Below are 25692 nucleotides of genomic sequence, written 5' to 3'. Positions count from 1 at the left end.
AAGGCACACCTTATTGCCAATGACTGTAGCTGAAGCCTTCAGTTAAATGAAAATAATAAAAAACTACCTACGCTCCACCATATCACAGGGCAGGCTAGCCATGCTCTCCATTAAGCGCGAGCTTGCTCAAAAACTGGATTTCACTGATGTTATAAATGACTTTGCTGTCAAAAAAATCTAGGTGCATCGCTGTTTGAGGGCTTCATAACCCCATGGAAGTGGAGGGGGCAGACACAGGATGTTTAGTTATACTGTTTTGTTGCTTAGCAGGCAGGCATAGCACTCTTAGTTGTACTGTAATGTATGGTATCCTACATGGGACAATAAATGGAAATTGTTTGTTTATATTGTGTCACATCACATTACGGTCTGTTAAATTTAACTGTCTCAAATTAAATAATTTGAAAATTTACACTGTCATTGCTTGCAAACCGTTAAAAGTACTGCGTATGTTGTCATGACAAGCCGGTGCGGTGGCAGTGGTGGGTTGGGACGGCCCTATATTTGTCTCTTGTCCCCGGGCTCCTGCAAGTCTGTTGACAGCCCTGAGTGTACATGTCTTCAAACGGCAATTGTCACACATGTCAAAGCGAGGCAGATAATGTCACTTATTTCGAGTAGATTTCCACTGAAAGCTATAGAATGTAGTTTTAAGCAGGTGCGTTTTTGCTGTGCACCAGCTACAAACAAAATTCTATGGCTGCTAGCGAGGGACATAATGTTTCTAATTAGCATGGCTATCTTAATTTTACATTGAGAGCAGCACTCATTTTTTTCCATAACTGAGTCCCATTAGTATTTTGCTTATTTTATATCACGTGTATTATATCGACTGTCTTCCCCATTTTGTATAGCGGGTAAAAAAAGCTTTAGTGTAGTCCATAAAAAAATTTCAACAAAATGTGTTGTCCCCCTTATACACTTACACCCAGCAAAAGTAACCGAGTATTTTTTATTTTAAGTAAATTGTAAATCAGCTACTTTTTTCTTCGAGTATGTTTTGACAAGGGTACTTTTACCTTGAGTAAAATTTAACCAATATAACAATACTTGCGTTTTTGGTGCTTGTTCCACCCCTGCAAATAACACATTACAGGCACCATTGGACAATTTAGTGTCTTCACTCAACATGCAGGTTTTATTAGGAATATGTGAGTTTGTGGAGAAAACCCACAGTACAGGGACAGTTCAAACTTCAAGGATTTGTTAGTACTTCACTGTGCTGTTTCAAATTTAATGTATTCAAATCAAATCAAATGTTAGCATTGCCAGGAAAAGATGAAAAGCAGATAAGCATACATGCCGCCTACTCACACACACACACACACACGGAAACACACAGGGATCGACCAAGGTTGGAGGCAAGAACGCACACCGGCAGCCTTGACTATGCGCTCTGCATTCAATCAAGTTGCCACATTCAATGGCACATAAGCAAGCAGTTTCTGTCTGTTTCCATACGTGTGCGTGCGAGCGTGACATTTGGTCCTTTTGTTCCCTCCCTTTCCGACAAGCTTGGAGTCATTAGTTGAAACAATACAAACACCAGAGCTGAATCTCAAAACAGGTTCAATACAAAACACATTGATGGAGCGACAAGAACTTGCAGACCGAAGAAAACAAACAATTGTCAAGGACGAATTAGATAACCTTGCTTATGGCAGTTATGACTTCTAGTGCTGGTCGAAATGGCGATAATTATCGCAAAAACAACAGTAAATTATGTGTCATCCTAGTTTCCTTCTTTCATTTATATTGATTGTATATCATGTCATACTTTGTATACTGACTGTACAAAAAATGCGTCTAAATCAGTACTTCTCAAATAGTGGGGCACGCAGAACGATGCCGGTGGTGGCGCATGTGACCTCGGGGAACATACCGTATTGGCCCGAATTTAAGAAGCCCTGATTATAAGACGACCCCCTCTTTTTCAAGACTCAAGTTTGAAAAAAGACTTTTTGAACACCAAATTAATTTTTATACAGAAAACAATTGCAGTACATGTGAAACATGATTATAACAATATATTTGAGAGAAAGAGCATGTTATTTTGCCTCTTCGAAATCTTAATATCTGAACATTTAAATATGTAAACTAAAGTGCAATCACATTCGTAAATGAATGGCTTCTGGTTTTTGAAATGGAAATAAACCAATCTATTGTGATAAAACAACAAAATTGCAATAACAGGGTCCCCCCAGGATTGATAAATCTAAATTCAAGACTTTTAAGACCTTTTTTAATGCCATTTCAACTGAAAATTAATACTTTTCTCGCACCCATTATTTAAATATTGAATCATATTAAAAAAATAAAGCACTGAACATCAAATTTAACCTCAATTACTAAGTGTGTTTGACAAAAGAATGCACATTTATTGAAGATACAATTAAAAAAAAAAAGTTTTGTGCCACAGACCGGCCCTCTTTATGTCATGACCTACCTTATTAAAATATTGTAATAATAATCGTGCTGTCAAGCGATTAATTTTTTAAAATCGTGACTAATCGCATGCTGTCAATAGTACACTTGCGATTTTTAAAAATGCCTAAATTATATATTTCAATTTCTAAATACACCTATTAGCACAGGAGTTCATCAAATTTAAGCCTCATTATAAACAAGAAAAGAGTTTTCCTTTACACTTGTAAAGATTAATCAAATATGAATTTTCCCCAAATAACTTATAAAAAGGGAGGCACAGAGGAAGACCATGTCTACTGACAGTTCTGAGGTCAAGGGCTCAAGCGCAGGTTCTGTGTGAAGTTCCCATTTTATTTTTGGGGTACTAGCTATAATTTTATCTTATATTAGACTGACTTTTTAAAGAACGAGGAACCTTTTGCAGGTGTTTTGAATTACACATGTGGCAAGTGTGTACAAAACTGAAGCTTTTCATCATAATCATTTTTTTTTTGGTTTGTGGTACATGCAAATTGACATACTCAATTTTGTTGGTTTAATCTACCAAAATAAAACAACTTTTACTTGATATTCAAAATTTTGGGGGCGTACTGTATATAGTTTAAATAAATAAAAAATGTATATAATATATCATTACTTATGAGTGTTTTCATATTATTCAAGACATAAAATTACCGCAATTAAATGTGAAAGATTGAATGACTGATTGAAAGAATAATTGAACTCACCAAAACGGCTGTCTCCCAATGCACTTATACAGTTCAGACACCTGTGTATTTCAGGGTAGTTCACGCTCATCAGTCCACCTCAGAGTGCAATGTTTTGGGTTAAAATGCCCAACTTATGTTTTGCCTGAGAACGTGGATTTCACCCCAATCCTCCGTCTTTGTGTCCAAAAATAGTGCCTGGAGCCTCCATGGTGGAAGTTTTAGTGGTGCTCTCATGAAAAATATTTCATTCTGCATGTTCATTTACAGTTTATCGCTGTACTTTTATCCAAACATGCTCAAAAACAACGATAATGGGTCGCGCCAACAGCCAGACAGGTTCACGCTCGTCATGCTGCCTCAACGTGCCCCATTTCGGCCATTAAAACCCAAAATTAAGTTTTTCCAGAATCAAGTCAACAGGATGATATCATGATACTCTTTCCCAGAGGCAGAGCTGGCGGCATTGGAGAGTGAGAGGGGAGCCTGTTGCGGGGTATCGAATTTCAAACTACGGAATGCTAGAAGGGCCATAATTTATCGCGCAAAGCGGGGTTGCGTGATGCCGTTAGTAAACAGTTTAACCGAAAGCTTCGTTAAAAATGTGTATTACGACTGGCCCAAACGTCAGGCCGGCCCACCGGGAACTGTCCCGGTTCTCCCGATTAGCCACTCCGGGCCTGGTACTGTGCGATTGCCTGCTGTTGTGATGTTGATGCTAACGGCGCGCACGCATGAGGTGCAGTGCATCGTAAAAATTCTACGCGTCATCTTCGTTATGGATTAAAAAAAAAACAACAACTTCGTCACGGATATAATTTAGGGTGCACTAAGATGTTCTTGAAAATTAAAACCACGGTGAAAAAATTCCAGACTTACGACAGCTAATTTAACACTTTTAATACCTTTAACAATGGAAAACTAAATTCAATGCCTTTTTAATACTTTTAATAACCCGCGGGTACCCTGAATAACTGCATTAACCATCAAAGTGAAGTCTAACTGTAACTGTAGTCTTCAAACAAATCTGAATAAGGAAAAGCATGGCAATAAAATAATGCAAACTGGTTAAACTTGAGAGTAGCTGAGATCAGTCATGACAGAACATCGTTTCAATGATATCTGGCACCATCTAGCGTCGTGAATGGGTATAATGTATAGACCGCAAATATAAGCCAACCCCCACTTTTTCAGTCTTATTTCAATGCAAAAAACACAGTCTTTTATTCGGGCCAATACAGTACATTTTCTTGCTGTACTAGTGTAATTGCACATCCACTCAGTGGGTGGCAGTGGCGCCCTCGTTTTCAAAGTGCGCAGTATTTTTGAACCAAACCAAAGTCATGATATAAAGTCTCTCCCAGTACTACTTTAAGGTAGGTACTCCAATGATTTTTTATTTTACAAAAATATAAGGATTGCAAGTTTATACAATACATACAGTACATACACAATTATAGTTCTTATAGGATTTAAAGTAAGTACAAAATATTTGCCACCTGCTGGGTCTGGCAAGACACTGCCCTTCCAGTAACCTGAATAGAAGGTCGCCACTGTATGCATGACAACCAGCACGTTTCTTTTTTTTTTATTTTATTTTTATCTTTCACCACGGTAGGCCTCAGATGAATTAACTCTGATTTAACTGCTGTATCTACTGTGTGCAGAATGGACGTAACAGTTCCAACTAGATAAAGAGCCGGGCATAGACGCGCGCAATACATAGCAGTGTTTGCCACCATTTCTGTTGTTGCCAAGAAACGACCGTTCTGGTCAGCCAATCAACAAAATGCAGCATTTTGAGAACCGCTCTTGAGGAACAGCATTTGCTACCTTAAAATATGACCTGTAAACCTCAATGGTTTCTAGAAAATTTTATCTGCCCATATTATAGCTATTTCTGGCTGTTTGACCCCTGTCTGAATGTTGAGTTTGCATAAAGAAAGGGTGGCTGAGAGCAGAGGAAAGAGTGATGCGTTTGGAAGGCTCATACTCCAGCATCTTCTCCAGAAGGTCAAAAAAGTGATGGTGTTCTCTGCCCTGTGACAACAGGTACTTCTGGAAAAAACACCCATCAAAAGAGTCATGTGAAGCTTTTAACTTCTTACCTAAGGTTGAAAGGTTGGTGGTAATCTCACTCGCAAAGGCTTGCATTTGGCTTTGACGTAGCGTCCAGACTTGGAACTCTCATTCCAGTTGAGACGGCCACAGTGGAAATAGCACTGCTTTCTGTGGGGAACAGGTTTTGTTGAATGGAATATCGCCTTCCGCCACATATTTGTTCACGAACAGACTAATTACGGAATAGGCAAGTGCCGGTATGAGATTTTGACGGTATGATAACCTTAAGCAAAAATACAGCGGTTTCACGGTATCACTGTATAGCAATTATAGCGGGTAATTTTTTTTTTTTTTTAAACTTTTTTTTTCTCCATTGAACTGGATTTTTTTTTATTTCTCACAACATATTTGCAAATTGGAACATCAACATGAATATAATGTTAAAATAAATAATAATAAATAAATAAATAAATAACTGATATATTTTAAATAAATTTGAAATAAATAGAACTTATAGACTAAACCCAAAGCAACTGCTCAAGTTGCTCAACATTAGAACATATAAAACACTTACCACTACTACTATTAATATTAATTAGTTGAATATCAGTGGAAAGCGAATGTAAGAGACAGAGCGCATGTGTATGACTCGTATCATAATTTACACATACACACACACACACACCCTCTCTCAGCACAGAAAGTCGCCAGAGAGAAAAAAACACCGCAGGCTGCATTATGAAAAAGTTATTTTGAACAGATGTTTACAATGGCCGAAGTAGGCTAATGGTTGAAGGGAATAGTAACTTTTGTCGTATTTACTGTTCGACTGTTTGTATTACTCTAACACACTTAATATAATCAGGGAAGAGTATCTTTTCGTATTTACTGTTTGACTGCTTGTATTACTGTAATGTACCCAATTTAAAATAAATGACATTTACAGTATGTCATCATAGTTTAAGGAATACAAGCAGAATATATTTGATATTATGAGCAGTAGCACTTTGAATGATTAGAATTGCTGCGCCAAGACAACGTGCAGATAAGGCCACAGACTCTGACCACGGAAGCCCAACGCGTGCGTCATGCAACTGACTGAGCAAGATTGACGCTGACTACCGGGTAATAGGCAAGACATCGACAAGCCCACGTCTGCACCACAAACTCCTGCAATCAGTTCTTCCGGCCAGTCCAGAACAAATGGTGGGACAACTTGTCTTGACAAAGAACATCCAATAAGTAGGAGCCCGCTACCGAGAAGTGAACTCTCAGCACTCACGTTGCGCTAAGGTGGCAAAATCTACAACCCTCGTTGCACTGACAACAGTAACTGCCGAATCCTCCTGTCCAATCCACAAACTGACAATAATCCTAAACAACGGCCAAACACACCCTTCTTCTGCCCAGAGCCCGCCCCGCGAAAGCCTTCAAAAAGACTGAGTGTTTAACTAATCGTCATTTTTCGCGGGAAGCTTTTGTTGACTTGTGATATGGTGACCTTGGAATGAGTCTGGCTCCTCGCCTTAGTCTGTTTCTGTTTCGCCTTGCCGTTCGATCAATGTCGACCTGAATAAATTGTCAACTTGTGCTTCGAAGCTTTTTTCCAGCTTTCAAAATGGAGTCAGTACAAGGGGTTAAGACTAAGGTGAATGCGCTGAGTTTGGCCTTTTGGCTGGGTTGTCGGGATCCCACCGGCCTGGGTCGTTAGAGTTGCGCCAGCGCGGGTCCAGCAGTTCGGCTGGCGTGATTCCGACAATCTGGCTAAAAGGTCAGATTCCTTCATGGTAGCGAGAAAACTAGTTAGCTGTCTTGGCATACTAACTAGCCACGTTATCTGCTTCGTTAACAAGCTTACCTTACAGTATTTGTTTTACCATCGCTACACACACTAAACACGCTGGAGTGAAATGTCGTAGCTGGTGGGAAACGTTCATGAAAGCCTTTACTTCAATTTTGTGTAACGTGAAGGTGTTGCCTCCACTGGCAGCCCCTCTCCCCAAGAATGTTTTGCACGTAGGCTGTCCTTCCTCCTCTAAGCTGCGGCCGTCTGTTTCTTTTTGGTAGCCGAAGTACTCTCATACTAGTGACTTTGTCTTTTTTGAGGGGCGTGGCTCGGGTGAAGTGTCACTGACAGACACAAGACAGAGCAACAACCAGTGAGTGAGGGGTGAGCGCTGCAGCTCCAAGCCACGGATTTCTTGCTGCATTTTTGGGACATAAAAAACAGCTAATACCGTACTACCGTATGACAGAAAATTCAAGTGGTTTTGAAACCGTGGCGTTTTCATACCATGGTAAACCTTGAAACCGGTAACCAGCACATGCCTATTTGGGAATGATTTGAAGACATATGCAACATGTTTTATAACTTATTACCTGCTCCTTCGAGCCATTCTCAGTGGAATCGGTCCATGGATGTGTTCCATCATAGCAAGATGCTCCTTATTATCATGAGTCTGCAAAGAAGATATCCATATCAAGTTTAGCCACTGTTTTTTGCGGAAGTGCAAAATCATTAGCTCAAGACCTGGTACAGAGTGAATCCTTCATAGTACTCAAACAGGATGCAACCTATACTCCAAACATCGCAAGGGTGACTCCAACCCAACTCTGCAGCAGAAAGAGGACACGGTCAGAACGTGGCGGCTCGCAACTGGTTGAAAATGTGCCTTACCCAGTATGACCTCAGGGGCTCGGTAGTGGCGCGTGGAGATGACGGTGGAGTGGTGCTCCATGTCGAATGTTGCACTGCCAAAATCAACGACACGGACAGTGGTGTTGTTGACTCGCCTCTCATTGCACTTCTGCAAGGACAGACACAGGCCATGAGTCAAATCGTTAAGTGATGTTATCAAGGTAAGACACACTGTAAACAAAAAGAAAAAACTAAAAAAAAGTCAAATTTATAGTAAAATACTGGCAGCTGCGGTTGCCAGAATTTTACCGTTTAAAAAGCAAATTGTCAAATAAAGAAAAAAAAACTACGATAAAAACTGTGTAACTGGTCTCATTGTGACACCACTGCACTTTTTCCTATTCTCACTCCCCAATCAAGATTTGAACCCATTTTCTTTTAATCATGAGTCTCAGTTTAACCCCTTCAGACCTAAATATGCTGCTGAAGGACATGACGCATTCGCATCTCTATTGCTATTGCCACTTCTGGGAGATGATAGGATGAAACTATACCCATCGAAATCAAATCAATTCGCTATTGTTATATAATATCGAGTAAGAAGTGCGCGAGAGTTAAGGTGCATTAAAAAAAAAAAGAGTTGACATAGACCACAGTGTGGCGTCTGTTCACTCCTGTACTGTACAACACCACTACTTGACAATGAGCGAGGTTATGAATGCCGCTCACAACCGCTACAATGAGTGTGTTCACAGTAACATTCGTGAGATCGAAATATGATGCCTTCGCCCAAAACATGAACATGTTCATGAAAGATTGTTCATTGAACGCGTTCATGCGCGAAACTGGAAAGATTTGTTTTGTTATATTGGCAAGAGAGAATATGCAATGTTACCTAAGCCTTCAAAAGTTTGTGCAGAGTGATTATCACACACTAAATGTAACTCGTTGGATAAGCATAGCATTCGCGTTAGCATTAGCATCAACTTTAGCGTGGCGAGCATCCTATTCGACGCTTGGACAATTTTTTTTTTTCTTAATATACAGTTTTGGCTTCTAGGTGGCTGTAATCTAAAATAATATACAGTGATCGATCGCTAATTCGCACTTCAAACATCGCGCCATCAGTCCATCGTGGATTTAATTTCAATTAAAAAAATAAATACAGTATTTTATAAAGATGGCCCGATCTGATCACGTACAGCCTCTGACTCTCCCTCCTGCTGCTTGTCTTGCTCAGCAGGCAGCTGCAGCTTGTTAATGTTTACAATTAGTGACAAGGGTGCTGCTTTAATCTTGCCAGAGAAGCTTGTGAGTAACAGTGTGACAATATCTCGATACATCGATATATCGCGATATTTTGCAACCCGATTGGTTATCGATATGCTCCCGCCAAGTATCGATACTTTTATTTGACATATTGGCCTGGATTCTGTAAACTGCTCAATGTTTGTTGAGCAATTCCTTGGCGGTCCACTAGGGGCGCTCAAGAGTGGCGGTGAAGGTAAAGTGCATGCAAGTCGTCTAGAGAAGAAGAGAGGAAGCTCCAAGTGGGTTGAAAAAAAAAGCTTCGTGGGAACGGTGGAGCAAAAGGTGACAAAAATATTGCTACAAATCACATATGTGGACACACTCTAGATTTTACACCAACAAGAAAGGAAGTAAGGTGAACAAGGACTTTGCTGTATGCAAGAATTGTCTAACAAAAATTAGGTTCACTGGCACCTGGTGAAGAAGTGGACACGGATTTCTTCACTGCTTCGCTTTCATCACTTGAGGTAAGAAAGTTTTGCAATGTTATTGATTTTTTTATTTACATGTATTATTTTGATGGCATTTGGTGTTGAGTGATATCAAATAAACCAGGACCCTAAACTGGATGAAAATGAATATCGAACAAGCCTACATGAATTTACTGATTTATTTGATATTATGTGAGAACCACTTTCCATCTAGTTTACTACACACACTGTTATTACTGCCATTTTGATACAATAAGCTATAAAAATGGTTTGAATAGCTTCCAAGATATATCAGGTGATGCGCATGATAATTAATGTAGCCTACATATTAAAAATAGGTAATTATTTTTTATTTCTATACATTCAATTCATTCATATATTTTTTCAATTCACTCAATACTTCAAACACAAAACAAATCAGGATTTCAACTCAAAAGCTATTAATAAGCTAATATTTTTTGTTTTATTTTGTTGTTTTTAAGTTGAGGAAGAATGTGACTGAGTCCGACATCTCAAATGCTGAAGCAGATGGTGGAAGTGCTCAAACCAATGCTTTTGGCAACAAAGGTCATATACGAAGAAAAGACCACCAATTTTATCATTTACCCACTCCAAGCTCAACTGCTGACACCTACAGCACTGTTATTTTTTTTTCTTTTTTAGAAGATTTAAAACTTTAAAGAAATTGAGGGTTCCATTCATCATGATCCCTCCAAGAGATACCAGTGGTTGTGGTTTGTTTCCTCTATATGTACAGGTAAACAATTTGCAGTAGTAGATTCATATTTTACAGCAACGTTGCACAGAAAAGGTGTCACTGTTTAATAAATGACTTAAACAGTATTTTTTTCTATTTTGAAATATCTTTTTTTTTTCCAGTTTCAACAGTTGTATCATAGAATATGATGTATCAAATTTCTGACCAATATATTGATAATCACTGCATCGTGATCAGTGTTGTTAATCTTACTGAAAAAAAGTAATTAATTATAGTTACAAATTACTTCTCCCAAAAAGTAATTGCGTTAGTAACTCAATTACCTGAATGTAAGAGTAATTAGTTACTTGGCAAAGTAATTGGTGATAATTACTTTTTTTTTTTCCTCAAAAAAAAAAAAAAAAAAAAACATTGGCCACACAATGGGAAGTTTTTTATGAAGGTTTTTGGTACAATTGGCCCGAGCCCAATTCTTTACCCTAATTTACCCTTTACCCTGAATCAACTGTTAAAAGTTGTTAAAATTGCTCCCATTATTGCATTAGTTCCCTTCTCTCTACTTTCGACATATGAAAGTTTTAAAACTGTTTCATCATTTAAAGATAGATTCAAGTCAAGATTTTGCCGATTTAGAAGTATTTTAGATTAAAAGTTACTTAGGTTCGCTAGGAAGGTTCTCTACAACAGAGCCGTCCTAAAAAGTCTACTGCTTTAAGATGGTGGCTGTCTACTAACTCATTTAGTGCCATGTCTGTCATTTTGCATCTAGTTATATCTATGTACAGTACATGTGATATCTACCATGTCTACCATATCTACCATAACATGCGGGCGTAGTTTGTAGGCTATCGGCTACAACATGTATTATTGGAGCTACCTAGCATCGCGTTTGCTCGGCGTCACAACTTTCTTGCCTCCTCCCTACTCCTGCTCTGCTCTGTCGTCTCGGTGAGTCCGTCTCCCTCAGACTTTTCGACCAATATAGTAACGCATAGTAACGCATGCCTTTCCGTCCTCAGTAACGGTAACGGCATTGCCAAGATGAGAAAAGTAATTAATTAGATTACCCACTACTGAAAAAAATAACGCTGTTAGTAACGCCGTTATATTGTAACGCCGTTATTAACAACACTGATCGTGATCTTGTGAGATAATCGTTATTGTGAGCCTTGTATCGCGAATCGTATCATGAGGTGCCCTGAGGTTCCCACTCCTACTTGTGAGCACTACCTTTCAAAGGCACCGAGTCGTTTAGTTTGTTAAACATTAGCGGTAGTGTATTGTGTGCTGTTCTAAGCAGCGTGAGTGGATTTGAGAGGATTCACTCAATTGAGCATTTAATAAAGAATTATAATTTGGGGGAAAAGCATGTCTGATATGTATCTCTTTCCAATGCTAAATCTAGATAAATACATTGAACAGACCCCAAAAAATGTAAATAAGCTCCCCGCTACTTCGCGAATTTCGATTATCGCTTAGGCGAAAAAGGAGGGATCGCTGTACTGCTTTTTGTGCTGAATGTGTATTATCATCACAAAGTTGCAATTGTCCTTGTAGACGTGACAATATGTCCTCGTCTGTCTATGCTCATTAAAAATTGTTGGCAACCTTTATTTATTTTTAGACTAAAACTTTTGAAATTTTACAGACGAAAACATTTTGAGTAACTTGTCGACTAAAACTAGATGGAAGACATTTGAAATGACTAAATTAGGGCTGTCGAAATCATCGCGTTAACGGGCGGTAATTAATTTTCAATCACGTTAAAATATTTGACGCAATTAAAGCACATGCCCTGCTCAAACACATTAAAATGACAGCAGTGTCATGTCCACTTGTTACTTGTGTTTTTTGTCTCCCTCTGCTGGCGCTTTGGTGCGACTAATTTCAAGAGCGTTGTGTAATTATTGACATCAACAATGGCGAGCTACTAGTTTATTTTTTGATTGAAAATTTTACAAATATTATTAAAACGGAAACATTAACAGGGGTTTTAATATAAAATTTCTATAACTTGTACTACGTTTATCTTTTAAGAACTACAAGTCTTTCTATCCATGGATCGCTTTAACAGATTGTTAATGCCATCTTGTTGATTTATTGTTTTAATAAACAAATACAGTACTTATGTACAGTATGTTGACTGTATATATCCGTCTTGTGTCTTATCTTTCCATTCCAACAGTAATTTACAGAAAAATTATTTGAATTGCGATTAATTACGATTAACTAATTTTTCAGCTGTGATTAACTCGATTAAAAAATTTAATCGTTTGACAGCCCAAGACTAAATAGATGACTAAGAATAAAAATGAAAAGACTGCTAAAAACAACACTGCCTAGCTCACACTTACAGTATTCTCCATTCTATAGTCTCCCCATAATGCTTTTCTATTCAAAGTACACTTTTAAGGTCAACAAAGATAGCCCACAGCATAAACATACATATTTCTATAAATACTTTTAAAGTAGGTGAACAACCAAGACAATCCTCAACCCCCTTTGGAAACTTGCTTTTTTCCTTTTTTTTAATATTCCCAGACTACAAACACTTTTGTTTCTAACCTTGTCAGCGTTGTATATGACAGAGTAGTCAGAGTTGACAAAAAGGATGTTCTCTGGCTTCAGGTCGGTGTGAGTCAGCCTGTTGTCATGGAGAACTGCAGTGAAAAGGGAGCAGGGAGCAAGAGAAAGGTGGGAACATTAGGTAGAGGGTCTTTTAAGAGGAAGTTAACGCCCTCTTGTGTCATTTCATGTAGATGAAAATGCGAAAAGGCGTTCAGAATGCTTACATTTTTTTCGTGGATTAAAAAAATCCTGGTCTTTTAGTCATCTCTGCTTTTTTTCCAGTGTGCTAATGCTCATTTATTTACCGTCTTTAAAATAGTGAAGGGAATAGTATCCTTTCCCATATTGACTGTTTTTACTACTCTAACACACCCAATATAAAATAAATAGCATTTAATTAGTTGTTTTCTTTTATCACAGACCATTGTTTGAGGTTGTTTCAATTACCTGACATGTTTTGGTGAACACTTCCGCGTTCATCAGAGAGTCGAAAGAGTGTTCACCGAAACATGTCAAGTAATTAAAACAACCTAAAACAATGGTCTGTACACTGTGATGAAAGATAATTTCAACTAATATATAAGTGTAGACAAAACGAACTCAATACAACTAAAAACTACAGCATTTAAAGTGCCTGTGACACAAAAAAGCATCTTTTTTTTCATAATACACGCGGTATTTTATGCTCCTGAATGAAATGGACCGCTTGGATGTGTGTGGAAGCGATCGCTATATTTATTTAGTTTTTTGAATCCCGCGGCATGAAAATGAGTGACTTCCGGCAACAGTCTCGGGGTTGAGAAAGAGGGCGCTGTGACGTGTACGGAGGAAGGAGTCCTCTTCACTATACAGCCGTACTGTTGTATGAGAAGGACTAAGGATTCAGCTGATTTTGCGGATTAATACGTTTATTTTTCGCATCACGCCAGCCAAACGGCTGCAGAAAAATCTTGCTGTACAAGGGAGAAGCGTGTGCGCCTTTTTGGGGTTTCAAAAGGTTCCCATTCACCGGTGGATATTGGCGAAAACAAGCCCTACTACTGTGGGACCATGGGACTTACGAGGAAGTGAGTAAACATCATTTTTTTGTATTATGTCAAATACTGCGATCATTTTAATATGTAGGTGGCTTGCATTTTATGGCTGACATGCTCCTTGTCTCCTCGGCCGACGACCGGCGGCTTGTCGCTCATCCCCCCACCGGGAGAGCACTATACACGGCTTACTGCCCTCTTTATGTGTCCGGTGTTCTGTAAAATTTTCCAACCGATCAGAAATTGCAACTTTGTGTTAAAAATAGCCGCGAATACAGCGATTACAAAGTAAACACTACAAACTTTCCTCATACTCATTAGCTGCATATGTTAGCTGCACAACAACTGCACCCGCCTTCCTCCACTGAGTCTCGCTGTTTATGTCTTCGCCGTGTAGTAAAGCATTATTTTGCCATATTCGTGTCGTTTGGCAGCGACACGCTCCTTCTCCGTCGGCCGGTTTGTTCAGCGGTCATTGTCCAGCTGCTTCCCCGGCGAGCTCCCCTGTCCTTAGTAGCAGGAGAATGGGCTGTAAATTGCTCTCCGCCGGGCAGGTTGGCCATCGGCGAAGACAATCCACAACCCAGTCGTCATGTGAAATGATTCGGGCTAGTTATGTGTGATTTTCCGCTTCGAAGACTTTGAAACATCACTCGGTTCGGGTTAGCATGTCGGCTAGCTGTCACGCCTCTTGGTTTGTTTACATTCTCCGAAGCCGGGGAAGGGAAATGACATAAGCCTGATTTAGGTGGCATAAAACATTGTTCGGGAGGTGCGACAGTAAAGGTGAAGTCGACAGTTTTGACCATTATGGAGTAATTTTGCCATGTCGTCCTGAATAAATGCATTTTTATTATTTTATATTCCATTTAGCACAAGACTGTTATTTGTCATGACCATGCCATTTATTTAGCTATTGGGGAAAAATACGAGGATAAAAAGAATATCCTGTAAAAATATTGGAGTAGAGAGACTGAAACAATGACATTTTGCGGCTCTCTTCGTCGCGTTTTCCTCGTTCTGAATAATTCCTCCTCAACAGGCTGACTGGTCCTTCTCAAGTCATTTATTTAGCTATTGGGGAAAATACTTGGATAAAAAGAATATCCTGTAAAAATATTGGAGTACAGAGACTGAAACAATGACATTTTGTGGCTCTCTTCGTCGCGTTTTCCTCGTTCTGAATAATTCCCCCTCAATGGGTCGCATACTAAATCAGATGAAATCGTGACTCCGCTGACGTCATCCCCCTGTTGGGGACGCTAGAGCCCTATAATGGTAGGCGAGGCTAACCGGCAGATTAAAAGACTAATTTCTCGTCATCTGCGCTTTGCTAAATTGTTGTATATAGTCGAATTGTCTCAAAATATGATTCTAATTCACATAATAATCCTATTTAAGACTTTTTTTCTCCTGTCGTACGCACTTTAAATCATAGTTTAAAGAAAACAAATATATTTGAAGTATGAGTAGTTGGACTTGGAGTGATTGGAATCTGCAGCACCAATACGACGGGCAGATAAGGGCATAATAACTACAGGATGCCTGCTGACTACAAGCCCTACACATCATGCAGCTGACTGAGCGAGATTAACGCTGACAGAGAGAGACAAGCAGGTGATGGCCAAGACATCTACAAGCCCACGCCAGGACCACCAAATCCCGCCATCAGCACTTCTGGGGGCCAACAATGGACAGTCCAGAACAACGTTCCTTCCCACAAGGAACGCCTAATAACAAGAAGACTCCACGGCCGAGAATTTGAACACTCAGCATTCCTTTTGTCCTAAAGCTGATGAAATATCCAAATCTGGTTGACTGTGCAACAGTGACGCACTGATTCCTCTGCCCAATCTGCAACAGACAATTAACCTAATCAACACCCAAAAACACCCTTCTTCCGGACCACATCCCACCTTATCAGAGCCTTCAAAGGATTAAATTCTTTAGCTAGCACTGTCTTTTCCCGGGAATCTTTTGTTGACCCGTGATTTGTTAACCCCGGATCCAGCCTTCCTTTTCGTCTGGGTCTGTGTGCTGTTTTTGCACTGTTTTTGTGCTGTCGACTTGGAATAAATTGTCAACTTGTGTTTCGAAGCCTTCTTCCAGCTTTTAAAATGGAACAAGTAAACGGGTTAAAACTAAGGTGAACACGCGGAGTTTGGCCATTTGACCGGGTTGTGCTAGCCCGGGTCGTTGGAATTGCGCTCCAGCGGTTCAACTGGCATGATACCGGTAACCTGGCTAAAAATTTACTAAAATAGTGACTAACCAAAAGATTATCGCAAACCTATTTAACTTGAGTACAAATAAGACACATTTATAACCCTCATATCATCCTCAGAGTTTAGACTCTCTCTTTCCCGTCAGAGCTTGTTTTTTTTTTTTCTTGCAGCTACATAATCCTCTTACTGACATCAGACACATTTATCCATGAGCAAGTAAGGAATAAAAATAAAGTGACTATGCCACTTGCGAGGCACACTGAACTCACAGCTGACGGCGCGGCAGATCTGATGGGCCATGTGTCGGATGTGGTGGATGGGGTAAGGCAGGAAGTTGTTGCCTTTCTGGAAGTCGAAAGTACTGAGTGACAAGAGCTCGAAAGAGATGCAGATGTGGCCGTAGTAGTTGAACCAATCCAGCATCTGCACACAGTGGCTGATATGGAGATTTAAAAACACAAACATTTTACTGAAGTGCAATAAAGTAAGCATCTATTTTATTTTTGCTTCTATATCACTGTGATGTTAATCAGTATTTACATGCTAACAGCGCCTGCTAATGTTGTAGCCCACCGCGTAGAGTGCACAAAAATCAGTATTTCTCATTGGTATGTAACAATGTGTAATCTAAACGATTCGACTACAGATGTCTACAGGGACACAGGGATAGCCGTCCAATCCATTTTGGCTGGGAGGGATAGCAGCGACCATTTGATCGCTGTCAATGGTAGTGAAACATGATTCCTCAATGCCAGGCTTGAGAGTTCTTTTTTTTTTTTTTTTTTTTAAGTCAATCGCTGTCAATGGCAGTGAATTTGTTAAGGGCTACTAGCAGCAAAATAATGCAGAGGTATAACAATTAGGGATGTGCCAGATCCGGAAATTGGGTCCGAGCACGTCATTTTTAAAAGATCGAAATTGGGTGAAGAACATCGGGTTTTTAAAGATGTCAATATATTTTTTATTTAAGGTCTACAAAGTATCAAGATGTACAAGGATTTCGTCAAAAGAAACAAATGTATATTTTGTACTACGCAAGATCTTTATAAGATCAGAATCAGGTGGAAAGGATAGTTTTTTAAAGGTTTTTTTTCATGGCTAAAAAGCAACAAAATAATCAAGATGGACAAGGATATTGTCCCAAGGAACATGTATATTTTGTAATAAATTGCCAATGTGTCGGATTAGTACTTGGTATTGGCAGATCCTCAAAATCAGGTGACTCGGACTGGAAATCTGGTGCAAATCCTAGTCCTTCTCAAAAATTTGCATATTGTGATAAAGTTAAATTATTTTCTGTAATGTACTGATAAACATTAGACTTTCATATATTTTAGATTCATTACACACAACTGAAGTAGTTCAAGCCTTTTATTGTTTTAATATTGATGATTTTGGCAAAAAAGTCAAGAAAAAACAAAAATCCCTATCTCAAAAAATTTGCATATTTCATCAGACCAACACAAAAAAGTGTTTTTTAATACAAAAAAACTCAACCTTCAATTACTTTAATTTCTGGACTATTGGGCGCCCCTGATTACAAGCCTCACCCATATTTTTAAAGGTAAAACCATTTTGTACATACATAAGCCTCTCCTGGCTATAAGCCGCGTATGCCCACTTAGTCACATGACATATTGACAAAGAAATACACACAGTTTTCAAAATTTTAATAACACACCTTACCTTTGCGTTCCAAACAGCGCCAGCAAACACAGCAGTAAAATCGAAGCCGCACGGAAGTTATATAGCATCACCACGGCGGTACAGCACAAATTGGGCTGGTTATTAAAAACATAAACGTCTTTGTTAGCAATCTTAATCTTCCTCCCGTGCCCTCAAACCATGGAAGTCTTCACCCTCAGTGTCGGACATGAAGACGCTCAGATACACTTGTCCACGCACCTACTCAGTCTATCCTTCGCCGTCGCCTTCAATGTCTCCCATAATGAGGCAAATGCACTCCTGATTGCTGTCCTCTTCGGCATGCAGCAGACTGGCCCCTCGATACCCGTTGGTCATGGCGGACTTCTTTCACACTGCTTTACGCTGCCAGGCTCCCCCGGCATGCCTGCGCAATAGCTGCTCTTCGCATGAGGCGAGTCTTGGCAAACGATCTCTCGCCGCGAGTCGTCAAAACTTCCCATACAACTCGGAAGGCCAATTTAATTTTTTTCTAGCGTTCTCCATGATGCAGATCTGCCAATTCGACTCATGCACAAAGACGAGGGTCCGCCACCTCTATTCATGCACAACATACAAAGTTAAACCACCGGCCATAGTGCAAACAGGCGTCTTCCTCGACACTTATATTCCACGTGTCTCACTCCCACATTCCATGCTCGAGTGCCCCGGGCGGCCGTCAGAACAATGCACAAATTGGCCACATCATTGCACACGCCGCAGAATCCAAAATGAGGGAAAAAAGTAGCGGCTTGTAGTCCGGAAATTACGGTAATTATATCAGCTATGCACTCAATACTTGGTCGGGAATCAGTTTGCAGAAATGACCGCTTCAATGCAGCGTGGCATGGAGGCAATCAGCCTGTGGCACTGCTGAGGTGTTATGGAGGCCCAGGATGATTCGATAGCTGCCTTAAGATCATCCACAGTGTTGGGTCTGGTGTCTCTCAACTTCCTCTTCACAATATTCAACAGATTTTCTATGGGGTTCGGGTAAGGAGAGCTGGCAGGCCAATTGAGCACAGTAATGAAATGGTCAGTAAACCATGTACCAGTGGTTTTGGCACTGTGAGCAGGTGCCAGGTCGTACTGAAAAATGAAATCTTCATCTCCATAAAGCTTTTCGGCAGATGGAAGAATGAAGTCCTCCAAAATCTCCTGAAAGCTGCATTGACCCTGTCCTTGATAAAACACAGTAGGCCAGTAGTAGCTGACATGGCATCCCAGCCCATCACTAACCGTCGGTACTTGACACTGGACTTCAGGCATTTTGGCATTTCCTTCTCTCCAGTCTTCCTCCAAACTCTGGTACCTTGATTTCCGAATGACATGCAAAATTTGCTTTTATCTGAAAAAGTATTTTGGACCACTGAGCAACAGTCCAGTGCTGCTTCTCTGTAGCCCGGGTCAGGCGCTTCTGCCACTGTTTCCGGTTCAAAAGTGGCTTGACCTGGGAATGCGGTACCTGTAGCCCATTTCCAGGTTTCTGCAGGTCCCCTAAGGTCTGGAATCGGCCCTCCTCCACAATCTTTCTCAGGGTGCGGTCACCTCTTCTGGTTGTGCAGCGTTTCCTGCCACTTTTTCCTTCCCACAGACTTCCTACTGAGATGCCTTGATACAGCACTCTGGGAACAGCCTATTCGCTCAGAAATTTTTTTCTGCGTCTTAGCCTCTTGCCTGAGCGTGTCAATGATGGCCTCCTGGACAGCAGTCACGTCGCAGTCTTGCCCATGATTGCGGTTTTAAGTTATGAACCAGGCTGGGAGTTTTTAAAAGCCTCAGGAATCTTTTGCAGGGGTTTTGAGTTAATTCATTGATTCAGATGATCAGGTTAGTAGCTTCTTTAGAGTACCTTTTCATGATATGCTAATTTTTTTAGATAGGGATTTTGGGTTTTTCTTGAATTTTTTGCCAAAATCATCAATACTAAAACAATAAAAGGCTTGAACTACTTCAGTTTTGTGTAATGAATCTAAAATATATCAGAGTCTAGTGTTTATCAGTACATTACAGAAAATAATGAACTTTATCACAATATGCAAATTTTTTGAGAAGGACTAGTATAGACCCTACCCACGTGACGTCACAACTCCGCCCTCCTGACTGGTGCCGCCCAATTGTCCGTCAACACATCGTGTTTACCTGTTACGGCTACGTACATTCCTCCTATTTACGGCGTGTTTTTCTGCTTGTTAACATTAATAATCAAAATGGTGAAGGCGTGTGTGGCGGTCGGTTGCAATAACAGAGAAGATAGACGGAGAGACTTGAAGTTCTACCGGATTCCGAGAGACCCGGAGAGGAGAGAGCGAGATGGGCTGCTGCAATTCGACGAGAAAACTGGGCTCCAAACGATTACCACAGATTATGTAGTAGTCATTTTATATCTGGTAAGATGCATTAAATATATATTTAGAGGGTTCTGGGCTGACAACCACAATTAAGATCATTGCTAGGCTAATCGCCGACAACATACACGTATGTATGTAGTGAGAGTGCTATCGCTAAACCATATAAACAATAAAAGCCCTAGCTCCATTGACAAATGACATGAAATACATTAGACTTGACAGTGAATGTTAGCAAGAACAAAAGATTTTGAATTGAAAATTTCGTAACTCAGCTTTCCAAGCACAAGATAGATTCCTGCCGAATTTTCGTGGACGAGGACCTGTTTCACCCAACCAGCAACGAACTATTTATAAGCCTCTAAGCTCTTAAAGTTTTTCAAACTTTCGTGAGAATAGGCTTGTGTGGACAAGATAGTTGTAAATATCAGGGTAGCTAGCAGAGACAGCCTTTTATGCAACGCATCAAGTGAGTTTACTGCATCCGAAAGCACCGGGTCTTCCATGAAATGCATTATAAATTGCTCGATCAATTAAGACCATTGATAATACAGACACAAAATGACGGACAAGGGGGCGGAACAATACAGCGATCACGTGATTTTGTGACGTCGGTGGGTAGGTTCTATATGTGATCAGGACAACTCTAGATTCGAACCTATATTGATTTCTTAATCGCTTTGTTCTGATTAACAAGCCGAATCTACTCCCAATGAAGACGCTAAATCCAACGTTTGTCTCGTCTCTGCTCAAACTGTTAGGCTGCAGACCCGTAAGATTCACTGCTTAAATAATCTGAGTTAGGAACTCATCTGTTATTTTGTTTTGCCTTGCAGCCAAAAAATGATAAGCGCACAGTCTTCTCTGGCATTCTGACACATCTTGGCTTGCAGTCAATATCCTCCAGCACAAAGGAGCGTGGGTATAACTGACGGAATGGTCGTCACAAAATGGCAAAGCTTCTTAAATTGTAAGAAATTTGTAATTAGCATATTTAGATTCTTTGAGCAATTTTTCACATCGAGTTCATGTTTACTAGGTCATCTGTTCCTATAAATCATGAAAATGTGACAAAATGACAAACAACTCACTATAGGTTGTGCTGATCTTTCTGTCTAATTTTCTCCAGCACGTTAATCTCCAATTTGGCTGCTTCCCTGTACTTCTCGACATTTTTAATGATCTTCAGAGCAATTTGTCGTCCATTTCTACAAGTGTAAGAAAAATCCATATATAACGGAGATGTATTTGTTGAATTTATTTATCAAATAAACATTTTACCTTCTGTGATCCAAACATTGCACCACCTTCCCAAAGGTTCCTTCGCCGAGCGTGTCGAGGATCTCATCTGAGAAATAAGACTATCATAAATACACTGCAAGTAGCAAGGATAAAACGCTGAACTATTACCTACATCGGTCCTCTAGAATGTCTCCATTTTTGTAGACCAGGTGGCCATTCGCCGTGTCCCTGCCAGTCTCAGTTGCTGGTTCATCACTTCCACGCTAGAAACAAGGGAAAGTTACCCCATTATTTTTGTGCCCAGGCTATACAGTATCTGTCAAGGGCATAGGTTTGGTCTCAACATTGATAGGGACGATCTAACAGTATAACCTCCATGGAGACTTTTTGCAGGGGACGGGACATTAATAAGACCAAACAGTCCCGATCGCATATTTTTGGACCCGAGTCAGAGTCACCTGAGTTTGAGAATCTGCCAATACAGTGTCTCAATCCGACTCTGGGAAAAAATTTTTGTTTTTGTTTTGTTTTTATTTAAATAAAACTTCCAAACATGCTACAGTACTGTACTGTACTTTTTTCTATGAGTGTTGCCGAGTATAAAACGAAGATATTTTTGTATCAATTGGCAATGCTATTGTATTTCTGGATTAATTTGTTACTTTTTACCACTTAAAAAGTTTAAAAATATATATATTAGGCCTGTCAAACGATTAATATTTCTAATCGAATTAATCACAGCTTAAAAATTAATTAATCATAATTAATTGCAATTCAAACCCTCTCTAAAATATGCCATTTTTTCTGTAAATTATTGTTGGAATGGAAAGATAAGACACAAGATGGATATATACATTCAACATATGGTACATAAGTACTGTATTTGTTTATCATAACAATAAATCAATAAGATGGCATTATCATTATTAACATTCTGTAAAAGCGATCCATGGATAGAAAGACTTGTAGTTCTTAAAAGATAAAAGTTAATACAAGTTATAGTAATTTTATATTAAAACCCCTCTAATGTTAGTACAAGTTATAGAAATTTAAAACCCCTCTCAATGTTTTCGTTTTAATAAAATTTGTAAAATTTTCAATCAAAAAATAAACTAGTAGCCCGCCATTGTTGATGCAAATAATTACTTACACAATGCTCATGGGTGCTGAAGCCTATAAAATCAGTCACACCCAAGCGCCAGCAGAGGGCGACAAAACTCCAAAAAACACAACAAGTACACATTTAACTGTGCTGTCATTTTAATCTGTTTGAGCGGGGCATGAGCGTTAATTGTGTCAAATATTTTAACGTGATTAATTTAAAAAATTAATTACCGCCTGTTAACGCGATAATTTTGACAGCTCTATAAAAAAAAATTTAAAGGGGAGGACTACTAAATATTGTCTAAATAAATAAAATATAACTGAAAAAAAAGCTTTTTTGTCAGGGAATAAAATAAATAAAAATGGAGCCTTACTTCTGGTAAAATACTGCTTTTCTCCGTAAGCACAGCCAAACTCAACAAAAAATGAAGGAGGACACTTCTCTCTAAGCAGCTTCCTACACGAGTATTGCAGGTTAGCAAGTTTACACAGTTTAATGTTATGCTAACTCTGATGCAGGTCAGACTTTCAGTAGCCTCAAGGAGATGCTATATTTTCTCGAATTGGAAAAAATTAGACTGACGCTCTGTGGATCAGCTAAGTCCTTTGAGAGTGCTTGGAACCCTTTTTTTAATATGTCAGAAGCACAAATTGCCATCTCAGTGTGGATTTTTTTTAACTATACCTGAAAACCCATAGAATATACAGTATATGTGTATATTTATATTTTTTCCTCTTGATCAGTGCTCCTTTCCCCTTTAAGGGGAGTTTTTTTTTTTTTTTTTTGGATATGTTTAAAACATGCTCAACTGGTGTTACCTCATTTGCCTGTACCGCATGGGATCAATAAACAAAGCCCCCCCCCCCCCCCCCAAAAAAAACACTTTCAGTAGCAAATTATTATTATTAGTAGTAGGATTATTATCCACAAAACTTACGTTTTATTACATTACTTACGTTGGCTGCTGCTGCTGGCTGAAAAAAAACCTAATAATATCCCTCCTCTTAGAAGGGGCAGCATGATATTATTCTGTCGGGGCTGTGCGTGTGTGTATGGGGTGAGGGGTGCTAATGGGTCCTAGTCATCAGCCAATCAAACGCTGGAACGGCACATTCAGTGAAAAGGGAGAAATTTAATCTGAACATAATGAAAATAATTTACTTAATAATGGTATGGTCGATTCTATTCTTATAACATATGGGAACACAATCTAAATTACCCATTTACCTGAAGTCATATAATGAAAATGAGGCTGCCTAAAAGTTTGTTGGGACAATTTGATCATCCTGAAAAGTTGTTAGTGTTATGTCCCTACCGTCCCTATGCAAACCTACGACCTTGGTATCTGTACAAACTGGAAGAATCAAGATGGGATGTACCTTTAGACTAATAACTGAGTATACAGTACCTTGTTCAAACTTCGGGTCTCAAGTGAGTCTTAAAAAGGGTCAATTTGTACATCAGACGTGACCCCCAGCTTGTTTACTAAGGTTAATGGCCTTCTTGGAGGAGTCGGGGGCGCTATTTCCATCCACATTCTGTGACTGTTATTAATATGAGAAGCCTCGGCGTGTGTGCAGCAGCCTGTCATACTAACTACTCCTCTATAGGTGCATGCCCAGGATGAAATAATGCATGGACAGTTTTAGGTCAAGGCCACGACACATGCACAAAGGAATACTCACTGACAAACACAGGCAAAGACAGTCCAGGAAGCTTTTGTACACAGAGTGTAGCTCTGTCTTCCCCATTGTGCACAGCACCTCTGCGGTGAGGATGGAGTAAGAAAACCTGACAACCAGGGATAGAAAATAACCTGCAGTGTTGCCAAATCAGATCAAACGTGAAGGACGGACGAAGAGAGAAAACACTAAGAAGGCAACTCGAAGGGCAAAAGTGAAATGAGACAGTACTGAGCCCTGACTAATAATAAACGTCTGTGGTAACTCCCCCTAAGTAGAGGAAGAATCAAGATGCGTTCAAGGGGGGCAGATCTCTGGTTTCACTTCAATGTCCTCCTTGCACCTCCTTAACCTCGAGTGTATGTTTTGCCACACCTGTCCTGGCCTGCATAGCTAACATTTCATACAATATACATCGCACACTTGCTTTACAGGCTGTTTAACGGCTTTATTGGGAAGGTCAGGACACTGTGAGTGTGGAAAAACAACACAGTAAAACTTACATTTTTCTTTTTAAATTTGATAACTATACCGCCTTTAAAACACGTAAGTCATTGGGAAAATAAGTCCGCTGCTACAATTTAAAACCAGACCAGTAAAATGTAAGCATTCTGAAAACCGCCCTTTAAAACAAGTAAGCACTGTTGTGAACAGGTAAAAACAGTGTTACTGCTACATTTTTAAAACTGGCAAGAACAATTTGGAAGGTCATTTCATTGTGGATAGCTAAAACAATACAAAGAGAAAACTGGCCCACATAACAATATAGCAACAGACAGATGTTTGCTTCACTGAGGCTCATGTTCCTCGGTATAGTTGATCCCGGGAAGGATCAAGATGTCACCGAATGCCTCCGCCTGCTCCGCACGCAACTTCTTGGTCGACAATATTTCTACAACACACACAGACTCAGCCAGTCAATTTAACCCTTTATAGGGCACTCATTTAACTCATTGCCTGCCATTGACGTTGCAAGACGTTCAATTCATTTCGACCGGTAGGGGCGAATGACTAGCGTCGTCAACAACACTGAAAGGTGAGTGTTCAAAGTAGGGATGTCCCGATGGCATATTTTTGGACCTGAGTCCGAGTCACCTGATTTTGAGTATCTGCCGATACAGAGTCCCAATCCGACACCGGGAAAAAACTAGTTCTTTTGTTTTGTTTTTATTTGAATAAAACTTCAAAACATGTTATAGTACTGGACTGTACTTTTTTCCAGGAGTGTTGCCGAGTATAAAACGAAGATAATTTTGTATCATTTGGCAATGCCTTTGTATTTCTGGATTAATTTGTAACTTTTTATCGCTTAAAAAGTAAAAAAATATATATATTAGTGCTGTCAAACGATTAAAATTTTTAATCTAGTTAATCACAGCTTAAAAAATTAATTAATGGTAATTAATTGCAATTCAATCCATCTCTAAAATATGCCATATTTTTCTGTAAATTATTGTTGGAATGAAAGAAGACAAAAGACGGATATATAAATTCAACATACTGTACATAAGT

At 39.5% G+C, this 25692-nt stretch overlaps 2 protein-coding genes across 6 annotated transcripts in view; both read right to left on the bottom strand.

Moving 5' to 3' along the window:
- Nucleotides 1–1161: 1161 nt before the first annotated feature.
- clk2b (CDC-like kinase 2b) lies at nucleotides 1162–24418 on the bottom strand. Of its 2 annotated transcripts, none has more exons than XM_057835351.1 (11): nucleotides 24184–24418; nucleotides 21566–21656; nucleotides 21433–21499; nucleotides 21243–21359; nucleotides 16390–16556; nucleotides 12859–12953; nucleotides 7873–8002; nucleotides 7726–7808; nucleotides 7575–7654; nucleotides 5273–5363; nucleotides 1162–5192 (listed from the first exon to the last, which is right to left on the bottom strand). In XM_057835351.1, the coding sequence occupies exons 1-11, from the start codon at nucleotides 24247–24249 to the stop codon at nucleotides 5010–5012; spliced, it is 1170 nt and encodes a 389-aa protein (XP_057691334.1). In that variant the 5' UTR covers nucleotides 24250–24418; the 3' UTR covers nucleotides 1162–5009. The 2 variants fall into 2 exon arrangements, with proteins under 2 accessions (XP_057691334.1, XP_057691335.1); XM_057835352.1 differs by having other exon boundaries at nucleotides 21562–21656; nucleotides 24184–24206.
- A 181-nt stretch (nucleotides 24419–24599) lies between these two features.
- LOC130915371 (meiotic recombination protein REC8 homolog) overlaps nucleotides 24600–25692 on the bottom strand; it is a 49481-nt gene continuing 48388 nt past the window's right edge. The window contains exon 17 of one of the 4 annotated variants that reach the window (XM_057835344.1): nucleotides 24600–25072. In XM_057835344.1, coding sequence (XP_057691327.1) covers nucleotides 24969–25072 — 104 coding nt within the window. In that variant the 3' untranslated portion in view covers nucleotides 24600–24968. The remainder of the gene's footprint in view (nucleotides 25073–25692) is intronic. The other 3 variants (XM_057835345.1, XM_057835346.1, XM_057835347.1) reach the window with 3 other exon arrangements.

This window comes from Corythoichthys intestinalis, chromosome 4 (genome assembly GCF_030265065.1).
Source record: "Corythoichthys intestinalis isolate RoL2023-P3 chromosome 4, ASM3026506v1, whole genome shotgun sequence".
NCBI classification, from domain to species: domain Eukaryota; kingdom Metazoa; phylum Chordata; class Actinopteri; order Syngnathiformes; family Syngnathidae; genus Corythoichthys; species Corythoichthys intestinalis.
The sequence above is the reverse complement of the archived record's forward strand: the minus strand, read 5'-3'. Positions and strand labels throughout refer to the sequence as shown.